The sequence below is a fragment of the Phaethon aethereus genome (genome assembly GCF_964289735.1).
Source record: "Phaethon aethereus genome assembly, contig: HAP1_SCAFFOLD_108, whole genome shotgun sequence".
Classification (NCBI taxonomy): domain Eukaryota; kingdom Metazoa; phylum Chordata; class Aves; order Phaethontiformes; family Phaethontidae; genus Phaethon; species Phaethon aethereus.
This window is the reverse complement of record NW_028113960.1, coordinates 1,178,232-1,198,326: the sequence shown is the minus strand read 5'-3', so window position 1 is coordinate 1,198,326 and position 20,095 is coordinate 1,178,232. Positions and strand designations below refer to the sequence as shown.

General features: G+C 55.9%; 2 protein-coding genes across 2 annotated transcripts in view; both read left to right on the top strand.

Moving 5' to 3' along the window:
* The window catches only part of LOC309416447 (E3 ubiquitin-protein ligase RBBP6-like), a gene marked incomplete at its 3' end in the record, with an annotated part of 134,771 nt that overhangs the window by 35,842 nt on the left and 78,834 nt on the right, over positions 1 to 20,095 (top strand).
* On the top strand, positions 4,724 to 6,012 carry LOC309416457 (olfactory receptor 14J1-like). Its single transcript, XM_082016003.1, has one exon. The coding sequence runs from the start codon at positions 5,040 to 5,042 to the stop codon at positions 5,952 to 5,954; it is 915 nt and encodes a 304-aa protein (XP_081872129.1). The 5' UTR covers positions 4,724 to 5,039; the 3' UTR covers positions 5,955 to 6,012.

Sequence of the window (20,095 nt, the reverse complement as noted above, 5' to 3'; positions counted from 1 at the left end):
CACTGTCCTTACCTTTACCTAAAACTGCCACAACCAATCCACACGGGAGCATCCTCTTCTGGGGGCAGTAGAAATGACGGCACGAATTTCGTCCCTTCTAAGAAAACACTGAACGTGATGACGGGAGCAAAAGGTTCACAATTTTCTACACATTGAAATACCTTGCTGTGAACAGGAGTTTGCGTTGTGCTTTCAGACAAACCCCTGAGCGTGATTGTCCTGTTTAGGAGATAAGTACTGGAGGAATATTTCATGGGTTTTTTTACTAGCACAAACATGGTGACTTTTTGCTTAATATCCTCATGAGAATGTGGCTGTTAATTCACTTTGTGGCATGACTGTTTTATTTCACAAGTGACGTATCTGGAGACATGAGTGTAGAAATACTGTCATTGCTTCTGTTTGGATGCTCTGCAAAGAAAGCTTTCGGGCGCTGTCACCACATCAGTCGGCACCTTCTAACCATTGCTGTTGTGTTCTGGAGAACACAGAACTTTGGTAAAGGCTAGTCCCCAGGGAAAGACTAGTTTAATTTATTCTTGTAGAAGGGGATAACCCTTCCACAGATGGGATCTGCAAGACTCGCTGCATGAGCTGACCAGGCAGAACAACCTCACCATGATCTTCCAAGGCACACGCCGGCTGCTGGCCTTTCAACTTCTCGGATCAGCACCCACACCGTGCGCGCACTGCCGTCCCAGCAGGTACTCGTGTGGAGAGGACGTGGCCACCCCTACCCAAGCCCTCTTCCGGGGTGGGCCTCGCAGGTCCTCGGGGAAAGGGAGTCCCACAACCAACTTGCCCACCAGCTGCCTCTGCTGGCCTGTCAGAGACACTGGCAGCTGTGAGCCTCACAGCACATGTCCCAGCCCTGACTCAAGGGCTGACCCCCAGCTGCTTCCGAAAGAAGGGACCTCACCGTCCCCTTCCCAGCCACGTTCCTGCCGCTGGCCTCTCAACTCCAGAGACAGAAGTGACCTCACAGCCACGTGCGTTCTGCTGTGCCATGAGAGCCTGCGGCACAGCCGACCTCACCATCGCCCTCCCACCCATCTCCTCCCTGTGGCCTAAGAGCTGCTCAGACGCAGGTAACCTCACGTTCCTCTTCCAACGCCGCGGCAGCGCCCTGGGACCTCACGATCCCTGCCCTGCCCCCAAGGGGCCAAACAGCTGGAGTCAGGGCTAGGAGAGGGGACCGAGGTGAGGGGGTAGAGCATGGGAAGGAGGGCTTTGGGGGGTGGGTGTTCAGCTTACAATTAGACATTAGAGCTCGCCGTTCTCTGTTGGGGTCAGGCAAAGTTTTCTGTGGTAGTTTTGGTGTTGTGCTGCCTGGTCAGTGTTAGCGAACGGGCTTGCGCTGTGGGGTGGGTGTTGTTTAGGGCGGCAGCGAGGGCTCGGGTGAAGGCCAACATTTCAACGCTCGGGGTATGGGCAAAGGATTACGGTGATCAACAGGGTAAGAGTATGGGTAAGGGGTTGTGTGTTTGGGCTTCGGTTTAGTGGCAAATTCTGAGGTGGGGGATTGGAGTAGTGGATTCGTTCCAGGTTGAGGGGTGGCCTTTAGTGCAAGAAAACACTCAGGGGAAGGAAGGGGAAGGGGCAGCACTTGTGCTTCTGGCCTCTGTCTTCCCAAGTAACCCTTAGGCATGACACAGCCCTGCTTTCCTGGGAATGGCTGAACTCCCGCCTGCCGGGGGGAAGTACTGAATTCATTCCTCGTTTGCTTGGCTTGCACGTGCAGCTTTGCTTCACTCGTTCAACTGTCTTTATCTCAACCCACGAGCTTCTTCACTTTTGCCATCCTTCTGCCCTTCTCTCCCCCATCTGGCTGTTGGGGGGGGTGGGTGAGCAAGGACTGGGTAGGGGCTTAGGTGCTGGCTGGGGTTTATCTCCCACTCCTCTTAATCCTTTCCCCATTGGCCATGCTGTTCTTATTTTGTACCTTCCTTTGGTGTTTCTGAGATGGTTGCTGGGGTATTTTCTACCCTGGGCAGCAAATCCATGAAATAAGTGCCCCCTTTCATTTCCTGTAGTGTCGTGCAATTGCTCCATTGCTGTCTTGAGAGAGGCTCAGGCATCTGCCCACATACCGAACCATCTCAGCCTGTGCCTTTCGGTGCTGCCCACGGAGACGGGATTCAGCTGAGGCTGAGGGGGAGAATTCCATCTTTGGCACCAGGAATGTCACTGTTATTAATTTCCTGTCTTCCCAAAGGCTGAACAAGTGATGGTGTGGTGGTGCATTCCGCCCAAACTCTCATCAAGGATTGGCCTTGGTGCAATGAGTTTGGCAGTTAAGAGCCCCATGAATTAGGTTCAGCATTGTAGGGCTGTGAGAAACCTGCCGTGACTGTCAATGGAGATCTGGTAAATACAGCTGATGGAGAAGGGCAAGAGACTTAGCTCTCCCGATGGCAATGACTCCAGCTGCTCAGAGGAGTACCTCCACAGGCTGCCCTGGACACACGGAGCAGGAACAGGCTTCACTGTCCTAAGCGTGACCATCCGCTGTCACTTCAGCTGGCCAAATACATGCCCCAGCAGCCTCCAAAATGACGACTCCAGATGCTGCCCAAACTCTGAATTGCTCCATCAGAGCTTACAGTGACCTGCACATGTCTTGGGCCACCTCTGGCACCTCCAGTGTCCCCTGTGGTTTGCATGGGTACAGGAGGTACAGGAGGTTCCTCCCTTTGCCTGTCTGGGTATCGTCTCACGGTGGGACAAGAAGAGGTGATCTTTGACCTGACTCTGTCTCTGAGAGGGGAATGACGCTGCTGGAGAGAAGTGTCCCTCCCCAGGTGAGGGAGGGCACCCCAGGGATGGCTTCAGCCTGTTTCCCAGCAGGTTCCCCTGCAGCCCCAGGGACACCCGGAGGGAGCCCAGCGCGGGCAGAGAAAGTGCTGCCGTGGGCTGGTCCTCTGCTGCGGAGCTGGGCCGGGCTGCTGGGGTGGAGGGAGCTGGTGGCAAGCGGGCAGCGCTGCAGAGAGACAGCTCTGCCCAGGAGCAGCTCCTCTGCCCAGCGCAGCAGGGCTGGGGGCACTGCCTGCAGGCAGCGAGGGGAGCGGAGAGGAGTGGGAGAGAGGAGAAAGGCAGCCTGGGGTGGGAGGAGAGGTGACAGCTCACAGGGGCAGGAATCCTCACAGCCCTTGGACACGGTAAGTCTCTGGCTGCAGGGCAGTGCAGAGGAGTTCCTGGAAGTGTCTCCTGGGCCTGGCACACCCACAGCTGACAGGACCTGTCAGGACGGCTCTCCTGGCTTTTCTCTGGTGCGGAGGAGGAGGAGGAGGACGTGCTGCAGAGCAGGGCTGTGTGCCGGGGCAGGGGCTCTGCCACCCGGCAGGGTCAGGTCTCAGCCTGCCCAGGGAGCTCCCCAGAGCTGTGCAGGGGAAGCGGTGGGTGGCAGGAGCCACCCCCCGCAGGGCAGGGCATGGTCCTTCTGCTGTCGAGAGAGCGCTGCGAGGGTCGGAGAGTCTCACAGCTTCCCTTCTGCTTCATGGCATTTCCAAGGGCACTTCTCGGGAAGACATCATCTCAGCAGCAGCTTCCCCTTCCCAGCCACATCAGGCGTCCTGCGGTCTGGTCTTCAGCCCTGCGCAGGCAGAGACGGCCCTGGGCAGTGCCCTGCCCCGGGAGGTGTTTGCGGGCAGAGGTGAGCACAGGGCAAGCGGGATGGGGTTTGTGAGCACTGACGGGCAGCTGAGCAGGGGACGGGGAGATGCTCCAGGCAGGAAGAGCTCCCAGCAGCAGAGACACGGGCAGGGAGGGAGGGAGCTGCTGCCAGAAATGCTGGGGAGGGGGATGTGGGCACCTCCCTGCCGTCCCTTAGGCACAGACACCTTCCCCTGAGTGACTCCTCCCTGGTCTCCTTTCCCAGCCTAAGCAGAGCCTCTGCCCCCCAGCCCGGGGGTCCCGGCCATGCCCTGCCGCTGCAGCAGCCAGAGCCAGAGAAGGACAAACCCCCGATTCCCATCGGATTTGCACATCCCTCCTCCCTTGGTGTTTCACTGCCATCCCCTCCTGCCTGTTCTGCCCGTGTTCTCAGCCTTGGGTTTGCAGGGTCAGAGCGGGGCACGGGGGTCGGGGTGGCAGGGTCAGCTCCTGTTCAGACACCGACCCTTGGGGCCCTGGTGTACAGACGTGTCTGTGCGAGCAAGTCTCCTCTAGACAACGGTGGAACATTCAGCTCCTTCCCCGGGTGTCCTGCTGGGCTGCAGGGTGCCCTCCAGAAGGGCTCAGCTCTCCCACGGTGTCTCTGGGCTACCCGGGATCCCCATGGAGAAGACACTGCGGTGCTACGGCTGTGGAAGTGCTGCTGGGCAGCTGCACAGCTGATCTCTCCATGTCCCCATCTGGGAGGGGAGAGATACAATCCTCCTCAGGCAGCTTGAGAAAAGGCGAGGGGTCTGCCCATCTGCTCGTTGAACCTGGATCCCTCTGCTCCCAGCGGTTTCTCGTTAGGGGAACACCCGAGTGTGATCATCCCCCAGCTCCAGGCTGCCAACACAGCACAGCTGAGCACAGGGCAGACGGGCAGAGCAGCTCTCCTCTCTCTGCACTACGGCACCGTCCCTTTGCCGCTCAGGACCCACAAGATTTCACATGGAGGGCATTGGAAACGTCAGGGATTTCAACCACCCAAAAGCCCTCCTAAATGTGGCAAGAGAAACTAGAACCAAACAGACAGAACCAAATCCCCTCAGCTCCGCTCTGCAGTTGGGCGAATGGAAAATGCCGAGAAGCGGTTTGATATATCACGAGTACGTTTCACTGGAGGTCACCTGCGTCCCTAGTTCCGTCTTGCTGCACAGCAAGAAGGGCTCCTCAGGAGCCCATTGCAGAGCCCGTGCTCCCAATGGCCCCCTCAGGCAGCAAAACCAGGAGCTGCAGTGAGGCAGCGGCAGAGAGGTCTTCCTGAAAAGAGAGAGCCTGAACGTGGGGATGCAAGGAGACATGGAAGAGGTTTTGCTCGGAGAAGTCTGGCCTAACTCAGCACTGCCTTTTCCTGCTCCACAGATAAGCATCCCAAGGGGAAGCACATGTCCAACGGCAGCTCCATGACCCAGTTCCTCCTCCTGGCATTCGCAGAGACGCGGGAGCTGCAGCTCTTGCACTTCGGGCTCTTCCTGGGCATCTACCTGGCTGCCCTCCTGGGCAACGGCCTCGTCATCACCGCCATAGCCTGCGACCACCGCCTCCACACCCCCATGTACTTCTTCCTGCTCAACCTCTCCCTCCTCGACCTGGGCTCCATCTCCACCACTGTCCCCAAAGCCATGGCCAACTCCCTCTGGGACACCAGGGCCATCTCCTACCCAGGGTGTGCTGCACAGGTCTTTCTGTTTGCTTTTTTGATGTCAGCTGAGTATTTTCTTCTCACCGTCATGGCCTACGACCGCTACGTTGCCATCTGCAAACCCCTGCACTACGGGACCCTCCTGGGCAGCAGAGCTTGTGCCCACATGGCAGCAGCTGCCTGGGGCAGTGAGTTTCTCCATGCTGTGGGGCACACGGCCAGTACATTTTCACTACCCCTCTGCCAAGGAAATGCTGTGGACCAGTTCTTCTGTGAAATCCCCCAGATCCTCAAGCTCTCCTGCTCAGATGCCTACCTCAGGGAAGTTGGGTTTCTCCTGGTCACTGCCTGTTTAGTATTTGTGTGTTTTGTTTTCATCCTGCTGTCCTACGTGCAGATCTTCATGGTGGTGCTGAGGAACCCCTCTGAGCAGGGACGGCACAAAGCCTTTTCCACGTGCCTCCCTCACCTGGCCGTGGTCTGTCTCTTTGTCAGCACTGGCATCTTTGCCTGCCTGAAGCCCCCCTCCATCTCCTCCCCAGCTCTGGACCTGGTGGTGGCAGTTCTGTACTCGCTGCTGCCTCCAGCAGTGAACCCCCTCATCTACAGCATGAGGAACCAGGAGCTCAAGGATGCCCTCAGGACGCTGTTTCCCTGACAATAGCCCATCTCCTCTCCACATTTCCCAGAGTTTCTCTTAGGCCAGGAGTCTACTTTTTTCCCCTTGTGATAATCCTCCTTGTAGAAATGTTTCTGGGCTTATGCTCCTTGGATTGAGGTGTGATCCAGTTGTGTCTGACCCTCGCACAACACTGTGTCAGGTGTGGCCTGTCCGATAGCAGCTCTTCAATCAAAGGGCATCTCCCAGCTGCAGTGCCTGAAGGCTGGGCTCTTCCTCCAAAGGTGCTGCCAATAAAATGTCTAAGGAACTGGTCTTTTAAAGGGTCTGTTCTCCTTGCGGTGCGGGTTAAGCTCACGGTACCACTGGGTCGCATGGGAGCAAAAGTCCTGGTTTTAAAGGCTCTCTTCTTGGTGCCCAGTGGCAGTGGAGATCATGCACGGGCTCCCAATGACCTCCTCAGGCTGCTCCCCGTATGCCAGGACTGATGGCATATACCAGTCTCTCTCAGAAATGAATTTGGAGGGGTCAGGAGAGGATGGGGACTCACCATGTGCCATGGGCAGGGGGTGAATGAGGACTCAGGAGGTGAAACACCTTCAAGGGCGATGTCCCCCAAACATGAAAGACTGAGTTGAGGTATCCCCAAAACAAGGACTCTGAGGTTCCAGGGAAGTGAGTGGGGACCCAGCAGGCACAGGGACGGGAGCCTGGAGAGATGCGGGAGCTGCCTGAGGGGGCCCTGGGCCCTCGTGCTGTCCTGGGCAGTGGAGCTAGTGGGGGGCAGAGAAGAGGTGAAATGACGTGGGGCTTGAGGATAACCTGCAATATGACTGCAAGAGAGCCTGAGAATGAGCGGCCTCTGCTTCCTTGTGTCGTTAGTGCAAGCAGCAGCCCTGGGGTGATGGGGAGGCTGAGACCCCTCTCTGCCCCCCAGGAGCTGCTGTGCCCTTCAGAGGGGTTGGGGCTGTGGGGCAGTGCCCAGAGCTCTGCAGCACCCCGTGGTGGGCAGTGCCGTGGGGCCAGCCCAGGCTGGGCTGCTGGGCTTGGCAGGGCTGGGGAGAGGGCAGGGGTGGTGGGGAGAGCTGGGGAGGGGCCGGGCTGGGAAGTGTTTGGGAGGGGAAAAGACCCGTGCGGAGCTCAGCTGTGTGTGTGCGGGGGGGGCACACAGCAGGGTGCTCACAGGGCAGAGCCAGGCGTCCTGGTGAAGGAAGCAAGGCACCAAAGGTGCAGCGGAGAGGGGCCCTGTCTGGGCTGTGATCCCTGGACACCCGGGGGAAGCTGCCCCAGGAGAATTGTCCCAGCCCATCCCACACACCGGCCATTTCCATCTCCGGCCATACAGAATCACAGAATCACAGTATCACAGAATCACTAGGTTGGAAAGGACCTTCAAGATCATCAAGTCCCACCATTAATCCAGCGCCACCATGTTCCCTAAACAATGTCTTGAAGCGCCACATCCACACGTTTTTTGAACACTTCCAGAGATGGCGACTCCACCACCTCCCTGGGCAGCCTGTTCCAATGCCTGACCACCCTCTCAGTGAAGAAAATTTTCCTAATATCCAGTCTAAACCTCCCCTGGCACAACTTGAGGCCATTTCCTCTTGTCCTATCACTAGTTACATGGGAGAAGAGGCCAACACCCTCTTTGCCACAACCCCCTTTCAGGTAGTTGTAGAGAGCGATAAGGTCTCCCCTCAGCCTCCTCTTCTCCAGACTAAACAACCCAGTTCCCTCAGCCGCTCCTCATCAGACTTGTGCTCCAGCCCCCTCACCAGCTTTGTTGCCCTTCTCTGGACATGCTCCAGCACCTCAACATCCTTCTTGTAGTGACGGGCCCAAAACTGAACACAGGATTCAAGCTGCGGCCTCACCAGTGCCGAGTACAGGGGCATGATCCCTGCCCTGGTCCTGCTGGCCACAGTATTTGTGATACAGGCCAGGATGCTGTTGGCCTTCTTGGCCACCTGGGCACACTGCTGGCTCATGTTCAGCTGACTCATGTCAACCAGCACCCCCAGGTCCCTTTCCGTCGGGCTGCTCTCCAGCCACTCCTCCCCAAGCCTGTAGCATTGCATGGGGTTGTTGTGGCCAAAGTGCAGGACCCTGCACTTGGCCTTATTAAACCTCATACAGTTGGCCTCTGCCCATCGATCCAGCCTGTCCAGATCCCTCTGCAGAGCCCTCCTGCCCTCCAGCAGATCAACACTCCCACCCAGCTTGGTGTCATCTGCAAACTTACTGAGGGAGCACTCGATTCCCTCATCCAGATCATCTACAAAGATATTGAACAAGACTGGCCCCAGAACCGAGCCCTGGGGAACACCACTTGTGACCGGCCGCCAGCTGGATTTAACGCCGTTCACCACAACTCTCTGGGCTCGGCCATCCAGCCAGTTCCTCACCCAGTGAAGAGTAAACCTGTCTAAGCCACGAGCCGCCAGTTGCTCCAGGAGAATGCTGTGGGAGACACTGTCAAAGGCTTTACTAAAGTCCAGGTAGACAACATCCACAGCCTTTCCCTCATCCACTAGGCGGGTCACCTGGTCATAGAAGGAGATCAGGTTGGTCAAGCAGGACCTGCCTTTCATGAACTCATGCTGGCTGGGCCTGATCCCTTGGTTGTCCTGCAGATGCCCTGTGAGCACTCTCAAGATCAACCGCTCCATAATCTTCCCCGGTACAGAGGTCAGGCTGACAGGCCTGTAGTTCCCATGATCCTCCTTCCGGCCTTTCTTGTAGACGGGCGTCACATTGGCAAGCCTCCAGTCTTCTGGGACCTCCCCTGTTAACCAGGACTGCTGATAAATGATGGAGAGTGGCTTGGCAAGCTCCTCCGCCAGCTCTCTCAGTACTCTCAGGTGGATCCCATCAGGCCCCATAGACTTGTGGGTGCCCAGGTGGTTTAGCATGTCCTTGACTGCTTCCTCCTGGATTATGAGGAGTACATTGTGCTCTCCATCCCCATCTTCCAGCTCAGGGGGCTGAATACCCTGCGGATACCTGGACTGGCTATTAAAGACTGAGGCGAAGAAGGCATTAAGTACCTCAGCCTTGTCCTCGTCCTTGGAGACAATGTTCCCCGCCATATCCAGGAGGGGATGGAGATTCTCCTTGCTTCTCTTTTTGTTGTTAATGTATTTGTAAAAACATTTTTTGTTATCCTTTAGGGCTGTGGCCAGACTGAGCTCTAGCTGGGCTTTTGCCTTTCTAATTTTGTCCCTGCTTGACCTAACGAGATCCTTGTACTCTTCGTGAGTTGCCTTCCCCTTCTTCCAGAGGTGATAAACTCTCCTCTTTTCCCTGAGTCCCAGCAAAATCTCCCTGTTCAGCCAGGCCGGTCGCCTTCCCCGCCAGCTCTTCTTACAGCACATGGGGACCGCCTGCTCCTGCGCCTTTAAGATTTCCTTCTTGAAGGCTGTCCAGCCTTCCTGGACCCCTTTGTCCTTCAGGACTGTCTCCCAAGGGACTCTCTCAACCAGTGACCTGAACAGGCCAAAGTCTGCCCTCCGGAAGTCCATGGTAGCAGTTTTGCTGACCCCTCTCCTTACTTTGCTCACAACTGAGAATTCTATCATGTCGTGGTCGCTAAGCCCAAGACGGCCTCCGACCACCACATCTCTCACCAGTCCTTCTCTGTTTGTAAACAGCAGGTCCAGCAAGGCACCTCCCCTGGTGGGCTCACTCACCAGCTGTGTCAGGAAGTTATCCTCCACACACTCCAGGAACCTCCTAGACTGTTTCCTCTCTGCTGTGTTATACTTCCAGCAGATGTCCGGTAGGTTGAAGTCCCCCACAAGAACAAGGGCCAGCGAATGTGAGACCTCCACCAGTCGCTTATAGAATGTCTCATCTGTCTCTTCGTCCTGGTTGGGTGGTCTGTAACAGACTCCCAGCAGGATATCTGCCTCATTGGCCTTCCCCCTCATCCTTACCCACAAGCACTCGACTTGGTCTTCACAATCTTTGATTTCTATGCAATCAAAACACTCCCTACCATACAGAGCCACCCCACCACCTCTCCTTCCCTGCCTATCCCTTTGGAAGAGCTTATAGCCATCCATTGTAGCACTCCAGTCATGAGAAGCATCCCACCATGTTTCTGTGATGGCAACTACATCATAGCTGTCGCGCTGCACAATGGCTTCCAGCTCCTCCTGTTTGGTGCCCATGCTGCGTGCATTGGTGTAGATGCACCTGAGCTGCGCTATCAATTTCAACTCTGGCATGCCACCCCTAGGCTCAACTCTAGTGAGCCTGGTTTTATCCCCTCCCCCCTCCAAATCTAGTTTAAAGCCCCAGCCCTGAGGAGGAACCGTTGGTGCATGCTCACTTGTGTCCACCTCCGGGGCTCAGTGGTACCCCACTTCACTACCAGCGCTAATAAAAAGGAAACCAGTTTCCTGCTGACACTCATTACACACCAAGTCCCAGAGCTCTTGCCACAGCTGGTCCCTCAGCCAAGCCTATTCTCAGACAGCTCCAGCTGGACCAGGTGCTCATGGCTCTGTCTTGATTAATATTGAATATCTCCATTGATTGAGACTCCAGCAACTGGCCTGGTCCGTGCTCCAGTGTGTGGTTCTGAGGGATTTCTCAAAAGCCCGGCTCTTGCAGCCTCCCCTTGCCCATGATGTGCTCCAGGCCCCAACCATCCTTCCAGCCTCTGCAGGACTCACTCCAGTCTGTCAGGGTCTTCCTTGTGCTGGGGAACCCCATCTTCGATACAGCAGTCCTGATGTGGTCCTGGGGTGGGTTAACTATGAGCAGCAGCCAGGCAGCCACCCAGCTGCTTACTCACTCGCCCTGCTCAAAATGACAGGACAAAGGGTGGGGAAAAAAAAAATATAGAAAAGTTTATGGGTCAAGATAAAGAAAAGGAGACTATTTACCAACTACTGTCTTTGTCATCACTCTACCAATTAGTCGGCAAAGAAGTGTTAACTTGGGGAAGAGCAATTTAATTTATTGCCAATTAAAAAGAAATTTGGATTCTGAGAAACTGTACCAAAAATACTACAGACCATTCCCCCACCCCACTCTTTTCCCCACGCTCAAACAACTTCTTCATTCCCAAATCTTCTACCCACCCAAGCCCAAGACAAGTAGGGAGGGATGGTGAATGGGCGTTACAGACAATACGGAACATCTCTGCCATTCCTTCCTCACACTTTTCCCCTGCTCCAGACTGGGTCCTTTCCTTGGGATCCCACCATATTTGCGGTCAAGGCTATGCCTCGTTCATTTCTTTCTGTCTTACTTTTCTCCTTTATACTCACAGAATCACGGAGATCTTGAGATTGGGAGGCACCTCTGGAGGTCATCTAGGTCAGCCTCTCAGCTGAGGCAGGGTCAGGTAGAGCTGGTTGCTCAGCACCTTGTCTAGCTGGGTTTTTAATACCTCCATGGATGGACACTCCACAACCTTTGTGAGCAACCAGTACCAGGGATTGAAAACCCTCCCAGTCTAGGGAACATACTGTTTTCTTGGGTTCAGATGGCATTTTATATACATTACTAAGATCCCTCCAAGCCTTTCTTTCTCCGGACTGAACAGGTCCAGACCTCTCAGTGCCTCCTTTTATGAAAGATGCCGCAGTTCCTTAAATAACCTTTGTGGCCTTTTGCTGGGCTTGCTTTAGTAGGTCAACAAGTTTCCTTGTTTGCACTGGGGAGCTGAGCACCGGACACAGCACCCCAGATGTCACCTCACCAGTGCCGAGTAGAGGGGAAGGGTCACCTCCCTGCATCGGCCAGCAATGCTTTTCCCAATGCAGCCCAGGAAGCTGTTGGCTTTGCCAAGACCATGCAGTGATGGCTCATGCTCAGCTGCTTGTGCTCTGGGAATCACAGAATCATAGAATCTTTGGGTTGGAAAGGACCTTCTCAAGTTGTCTAGTCCAACGCCCCTGCAATAAGCAGGGACATCTTTAACTAGAGCAGCTTCGTCGGAGCCCCGACCAACTTGACCTGGAACGTTCCCAGGGATGGGGCATCTACCACCTCTCCGGGCAAGCTGTTCCTGTGTTTCACCACCCTCATTGTGAAAAATTTCTTCCTTCTATCTAGTCTAAATCTACTCTTTTAGTTTAAAACTGTTACCCCTTGTCCTGTTGCAAGAGGCCCTGCTAAAAAGTCTGTCCCCATCTTTCTTCAAAGCCTGCTTAAAGTCCTGAAGGGCTGCAATACGGTCTCCTGGAGCCTTCTCTTCTCCAGGCTGAACAACCCCAACTCTCTCACCTGTCCTCACAGCAGAGCTGTTCCAGCCCTCTGTTCATTTTTGTGGCCTCCTCTGGACCCGCGGCAACAGCTCCAAGCCTTTCCTGTGCTGAGGGCTCCAGAGCTGGACGTAGCACTGCAGAGATGATCTCACCAGAGCGGAGCAGAGGGGCAGAATCCCCTCTCTCGACCTGCTGGCCACGCTGCTTTGGATACAGACCAGGATACGGTTGGCCTTCTGGGCTGTGAGCGCACATTGCTGGCTCATGTCCAGCTTTTCATGCACCACAGTACCCCCAAGTCCTTTGGGGCAGGGCTGCTCTCCATGCCTGCATCCCCCAGCCTCTGCTGATAGCAGGGGTTGCCCCAACACAGGTGCACGACCCTGCACTTGGCCTTATTTAATCTCATGAGGTTCACACGGGCCCATTCCTTGAGCTTGTCCAGGTCCCTCTGGATGGCATCCTGTCCATCAGGCGCGTCAGCCGCGCTACTCAGCTTGGTGTCCTCTGCAAACTTGATGAGGGTGCACTCGATCCCACTATGTCACTGATGAAGATATTAAAGAGTACTGGTCCCAATATGGCCCCCTGAGGGACACCACTCGTCACCGATCTCCATCTGGACATTAAGCTGTTGACCACTACCCTCTGGATGTGATCATCCAGCCAATTCCTCATTCAACCCACAGCCTACTGATGAAATCCATATCACTCCATTTTAGACAGAGGGATGTTGTGGGGGACCATGTCAAAGGGCTTACAGAAGTCCATATAGATGACATCAGTAGCTCTTCCCTTGTCCACTGATGTGGTTACTCCATCATAGAAGGCCTCTAGGTTGCTCATGCAGGACTTGGCCTTGGTGAAGACATGCTGCCTGTCTCGAATCACCTCCCTGTCCTCCACGTGCCTTAGCATAGCTTCTAGGAGGATCTGTTCCATGATCTTCCCATGCACAGAGGGGAGGCTGATGGGTCACTAGTTCCCAGTGTCCTCCTTGCTCCCTTTTTTAAAAACGAGTGCAATGTTTCCCTTTTTCCAGTCTCCAGGGACTTCACCTGGGTGCCAGGACTTTTCAAATATCATGGAGAGTGTCTTGGCAACTACATCAGCCAATTCCCTCAGGACTCTGGGATGCATCTCTGCAGGTCCCATAGACTTGGGCACGTTCAGGTTCCTCAGGTGGTCTCGAACCTCATCACCCCTTGCAGTGGGAGGGACTTTGCTCCCCCGTCCCCATCTTGCAGTCCATCCACTCCAGGGATGTGTGAAGAGAGACTTCCAGTGAAGACTGAGGCCAAGACGTTGTTAAGTACCTCACCCTTCTCCTCATCCGTTGTTGCCAGTTTGCCAGTCTTGCTGACCAAGGCAGGTACGCTTTCTGTGACCTTCCTTTTCTGGCTGACATACCTGTAGAAGCCCTTCTTATTATTCTTTGCATCCCTTGCCAAGCTCAGCTCCAGCCACGCCTTGGCCCTCCTGACCCCATCCTACAGAACCGGGCAGCGTCCCTGGACTCATCCCAGGATCCCTGTCCCTGCCTCCACTGCCTGTGCAGTTCCTGCTTGCCCTGTGGTTTGCCCAGCAGGTCTCCACTCAGCCATTCCGGCCTCTTGCCTTCCTCTCCTGATTTCTTACACCTGGGCATCGAGAGCTCTTGCGCTCTGTGGAGAGCGTCCGTAAAGATCTGCCAGCTCTGTTCTGCTCCCTTGTCCCGAGGGCGGTTTCCCAGGGGCTCCTGTTGACTGACTCCCTGGAGAGCTGGAATTTGGCTTTCCTACAATTCAGGGTCCTGCCTTTACTCTTCGCCTGCCCCCACTGGAAGCCACTGAGGCGAAGGGCTCTGGAGCAGAGGATCGCGCCGGGGGACCCTTCCTAACGCGGCAAAACGCGAAGGCGAAAGCGCAGGGAGAGCACAGGGCGGGCAAACAGGTCGTGGCGCGTCAGCAGGGCGCAGCGCGGCAGTTGGCGCAGGCAGGGCGCGCAGGGCAGGCGTGCGGGCAGGGCGCAGCCCCCCGGCACTAGAGGCTCTCTCGACGAGTGGCCATCGCCCTCCTAGGAGAGGTCCCGCCATGGCCTCCCCTCGGCCGAAAGCCGCGGCCAGAAGGAATGTGGCCACCCAGGCCGAGCTCCCGCTCAAGCACGCGGCTGTCCCGCTGCGCGGCTGCAGGCAGCGCCTGAGCCTGTCGCTGGTGCCGGAGGCCAGCGCAGACAACACCCGCGTGCGGTGCGACCGGGGAGCGACCTGCTCAGCCTGGGGCAGAGCTGGCAGAGGCCGTGGGGAGGCTGAGGGGCATCAGGGAGTGCGAGAGGGAGGTGGGCCGGTGGAGCCGCACCCGGCCGTCCCTGAGGCAGAGGCAGCCGGTGGAGGCTCCACAAGCAGCAGGGGATCCCCTGCCCTCCTGCTGCCGGGCAGAAGGAGGGGACCCAAGAGACGAGGGGGAAGGGAAACAGGTCCCTGCTCGGGGCGGCAGGCGAATCCCCTCCCGGCCTCCCTCACTGTCCCAGCTGCCCTCACACAACAGACATGGGCTCTGGAACCTGAGGGCCAGGAACAGGAGGACCTTGATGAAAGTCCATCCGGGGGGTTGCCCAGGCTGAGTCAGCCAGCCCCACACATCAAGCCTTCCTCTGTTAAGAAGAAAAGGAGGGTAATTGTCGTAGGTGACTCCCTGCTGAGGGGAACGAACAGAGGGCCCAATATGACGACCAGACCCAACCGTGAGAGACTGGACCATGGGGCAAATCATGGGGCATTTGTCTCAAAGGTTGTTTGTCTGGGCAAGAATTCCTGTGGCTGGCCATGGGAATGGCTGCAGGGCCACGGACACCTCCGATTGTTGCTACAAGGCCCAATCGTGCACCATGGAGTCACGCGATAGTCACGTGACAGTGATGTGATAGTCACGTGATAGTGACGTGAGGAGCGGGGCTGGAGCTGCGTGAAGCGGATGCGCATGTGCAGACGGGAAAGTACATGTCGTTGTCATGGAAATTGCAGCCCTTGAGTGAGAATAAAACAGCCGGATGAATATGAGCTGGCAGTGCGCCCAGGTGGCCAAGAAGGCCAACGGCATCCTGGCCTTATCACAAATAGTGTGGCCAGCAGGAGCAGGGCAGGGATCGTGCCCCTGTACTCGGCACTGGTGAGGCTGCACCTCGAATCCTGTGTTCAGTTTTGGGCCCCTCACTGCAAGGACGTTGAGGTGCTGGAGCATGTCCAGAGAAGGACAACAACGCTGGGGAGGGGTCTGGAGCACAAGTCTGATGAGGAGCGGCTGAGGGAACTGGGGTTGTTCAGTCTGGAGAAGAGGAGGCTGAGGGGAGCCCTCATCGCTCTCTACAACCACCTGAAAGGGGGTAGTGGTGAGGTAGGTGTTGGTCTCTTCTCCCAAGTAACAAGCAACACGATGAGAGGAAATGGACTCAAGTTGTGCCAGGGGAGGTTTAGATTGGGTATTAGGAAAAATTTCTTTACAGAGTGGTCAAGCATTGGAACAGGCTACCCAGGGAGGTGGTGGAGTCACCATCACTGGAAGTGTTCAAAAAACGTGGAGACGTTGCACTTGGGACATGGTTTAGTGGGCATGGGGGTGTTGGGTTGATGGTTGGACTTGATGATCTTGAAGGTCTTTTCCAACCTTAATGATTCTGTGATTCTGTTACACGGGTAGCGAAAACAATAGAACACCTCCCAAATTTACATCCCTTGGCTAGAAATTACCACATTGGTTATTACTGGTTACACACAGTTATCGCGCATGCTCCTAGAAAGAGTTGGGGGGTGTAATTTGCATAGTCCCTCAATTGAGTCAGTGGTCGCAATCTCCCCCTGCCAGCTTTACCTTTACCCCAGTTCCTGTGGATTCTGCTGATCTCCTGACAGCGACATTTTTCAAGAGGGAAAGAACAACTCAATCTTCATGGTTTACTGCTTAAGTACAATTCTTCCTCATCTTCTTGACCACTAAATCCACGTCCATTAATCTTTTTTTAATTGTGTTGTCTCCTACTGGCCTGTCCCCCCAGAATCTTTCATTTGTCTCCGACAACACTCTGAGCTTCCATCAGGGACGCTGCCAGAGCCCGGCTGAGCCGGGGCGCCGCGGAAGGCTCCCTGCAGCTCGTGCTAACCGCCGGCATAGCCCTTGCACTTGCAGACCCCGCAGGGAAGGACGCCTGCCCGCCGCCCCACCACGCTGCCCTCGCCCGGGACAGACCCTCGGCCCGGCCCCACCGCTGCTCCTCAGGAAGGGGCACGTGAACGTCACAGAGCTTCGCTTCCCCGACAGCAAGACCAACACTCACCTCTGGCCTCCCGTCGCGAGTTCTGGACGCCAGGTCCACCACCAGGCCCAGTTCTGCCTTCTGCTCTCGCATGGTCTTCATGGGGTCACGAGGCAAACAGCTCTCCTCCGGACGGAGGCTCTGGCCGCAGCTCTGACAGGGAAGGATGTTGAACAGCGGCCATTCAACGCAGGCGCGCTGCGACGCCTGGACGGAGGGAGGAGGTGTGTGCTGCAGAACCTCCCGGAGACCATCCCTTCCAAGAGAAAGACGCAGGCAACGAGCACAGGCAGACGCGGACTGACGCACAAGTTACACCGAGCCAACCCAGCACGTGCTCAGGCCCTCGCTGCCCTCGCCCGCCCCAGCCCCCCACCTCAGGATGCTACCGGAATCCCCAGGAACAGCATCCCCCCCCACGCTGCTACCATCGCCCCCAGTGCCTGCATCCCCCAGCCCACTACGACCAACCCCCCACAAGTACCTCCTGGGGACCCCCACAAAGGGGCACCCCAGGGGTCTCTTCTGAAAATCTCATTCCCTGACTGTTGAACCACTTCTGTCACGAATGAGTAATTTAGGCCGCTTAAAGAATCACTGCCACAGATATCAGAAAGCAAATGATTTTAGTATAAAGTTGTAAAAAGCATGAATTAACAGAATTCGATGGCAAGGTCCACTCTATCCCTTATTCAACACCTCCCAAATTACCACTTAATTGGAATGATTTACTCATGGATCGAATTGGGTTAATGTGGCTTATGTGTATATAGAGGCGAGGAAGTAGGGGAGACCCTCCCATTCATTCACGAGGTTCAGAGTGGACCAAAATCCACCCCTAATCCCGGACTTGGTCAACAGTTTATGACTAAGGTTAGGTAAGGAAAGTAAAGGAGTGCCCTCCTGTTGGGTCACAAGGTTCAGGGTGGACCCCCATGCTTTCTAAAGTCCTTCTCAGAGAGGAGTCTAGGTGCGACTGAATCCACTCCTATTGCCAGACTTGGTCAACGGGTTTATGACTAAAGGAACAGGGTATTGGGGATTCTGGTGTAGTGATACAGACTATGATTTTGTGCTTCCTGTAACTTAAAGATGGCAATTTATCCAATACAAAATAGCAGCAATCACATTCACTAACAATGCCGAGATAAGTCACAGTATCAAATCATATAAAACTTAGCAGCATAGTCCACGGAAACTTACTACGAGTCCTTAATCACACGCACAGCTATAGGTGTAGAGACAGAGACCCATAAAGAGATCTAGAGAAAAGAGAGAGAGATGTACCAAGGTACCTATTCAATATCCCCCTGGAATTCAGTCAAATCCTCACATCGAATGCTTTGCGTCGCTCAGCAGGTGCACAGTCGAGCCTCTGAGTTGATCGTGAACTTGAGGGTTCACGGGCTCTGAGAGGCGTCCCACTCAGAGGGAGGTGCTGGTCTCAGCTCACTGCGGTCCAGGAGAGCTCAAAGGGTCTCACTTGGGACCACTCTTTATAGGACTGGGAGATGACTGTCTTTAGGCATCAGTGAGTTTCCACAATGCAGGCAGGTGATTTCTGAAGGTTTTGACGGTACCGCTGCTAGGATTGTCTGGAGATAATTGATTAGTTCTGTTCATGTCCTGTACCTTGTTCAGATGGTCACATCCCTGATACCCTCAGTGCCATTCTCCTCCTTGGCTACACAAGAGCGCTTGGTATGGTTGAGGGGTTCTCAAAGGCCAAACACTGTGTTCAGAGGCCAAGGCTTGTCTGGCAACTTAGAGCAGCCCGTGTACAAGGTGCAGCTGGGGGGGTGAGGGGATGCACCACCACAATCCCCCCCGTGACTAAAGTCAGTCCATCTCTTTCCCAAAGAGTGGTGGTGTGGTCACCTCTTGCCTCTGTGCCTGTAAATGGAGTAATATATGACATTGCAATTGTAATTTAGGGGGAAATGTATGTAAGGTGAACCTTTGTAGCCAGCGAAGATTTCATTAGATGAGATTGAACACTATACACGCGAGGAGGTTTTGGCACGAACATAACCTGGTGTGGCCATGCGCCAAGTTTTGATGGACAGAACAATGCACCACCACAACTTCCTCTTGACGAGATTAAATTGGATCAAGTGCCTTGAGATAGACAGACAGACAGACAGACAGACAGAGGTACCTCTAGCTTACACTGTCGGCTGCACAGCCATGGGTCACTCAGCATGCCTAAAGAACCCCAGCTCATTGGAAGGAGGAGAAGGACAGTCCCCACCCCGGAGAAGTAAGGATAGCTCTGCACTAGCCAGATCACACCAGTGTCCCAGCCCCGCCAACACCTCTGTGAAACCCTCCCCTCCTCTGGCACCGGGATAAGGAACTGCAGCCAGACCGACTCCAGGGACGCCGGGATCAAGAAAGAAGCAGAAGGATGACAACACCACAGATTTAGCCTGGCTTTGCAAAACAGCCGCCCACGTGGGCGGGGGGTGCGTGTGTGTGTGTTAAGTAGCAATTGGTCAAATCAGTTTGGACCTGAACACTTGAAAGGTGTAAGAACCGTGTGTGACACCGCATTCGGGGTGCCCCAGTCTGAACGGGACAGCTCGCGTGCAGGAATGCAACAATTCCTCCTGTAACGCTAGACTGGGCGTCCAGGCTCTCTCCTCGGTGGGCAGGGGCCAGTTGCCAAATTTTTGTGAAAGCTCTCCATCGTGGCCACAGGGTCCCGGCCCCATTCCTTCCCCTTGCACAGGAAACTCACCTGCCCCCAAAAGGCATGGTTGGGTTGGGAAACTGTGGGGGTGGGAAACCGTTGGGATAGGAAACCAACATAGGGCTGAGAAATCATCACTGGGATGGGAAAGGGTGGTAGGGATGGGAAACCATCATTAAGGACAGGAAATCATCAGCCAGATGGGAAATAACTGAGAGGGGAAGGTGTTGTGCTATGAAAACCAAACCCTCGCGAGGCTGGCTGAAGCAGGTACTGGTGGAATGTTCGCCATGGGGACGGAGGCTCTTTGCCCCCAACAAACCCCACACTGACCAACCGCCACGGCAGGTACAGCAGCGGCTCCCGCTCCTCGCGGTGCTCCTGCCCCCCAGGTAACCCCCCGCTGGCTCTGCCCGCCGATACCTCACCCCACCACCCCTTTTTGCTTCCTCCAGCAGAGAGCTTCCCTCTGCGGCTGCTGATGGCATCGCAAATGCCCGGCGTGAGCTTCGCCGTTCCAGCCATGCCGCCACCGGTCACTGCCGGCGTGTCACCCTCTGTCCTGGTGTCCTCTGAGCCTGCCCAGCTCCACCACGTCACCTCCCAGCTGGTGCAGGCCGGCGTCTGGCAGGAGGTGCCAGGGCCCCTGGGGGTCCCGGGGCAGCCGGTGCAGCTCCCTGCCGTGGGGACCGGGCAGGCGCACGCACCGCTCTGGGATGGGGGAGCCCCTCCTGCCCGCCATGAGGGCGCCGGCCCCGGGCCCGCCCAGCGCCGCTTCCGCCATCACCCCGCGCCCCCACCGGCCCCGCCCCCGCAGAGGAGGCCGCGCCCCCTGCCCGGCAGAGGCTGCAGCCGCGGCGCCACCTGGCGGTTCCTGCGAGGAACCACCGCCGCGGAACCCGCCCCCCCACCGCGGCCTGGTACCAACACCCCTGGAGCCGCCATGTCTACCCCGTCCCGCTGCTGACAGTCCC

What these genes read in the sequence shown, in the direction of transcription:
- LOC309416457 (XM_082016003.1), top strand. Translation starts at nt 5,040, where the DNA reads ATGTCCAACGGCAGCTCCATGACCCAGTTCCTCCTCCTGGCATTCGCA.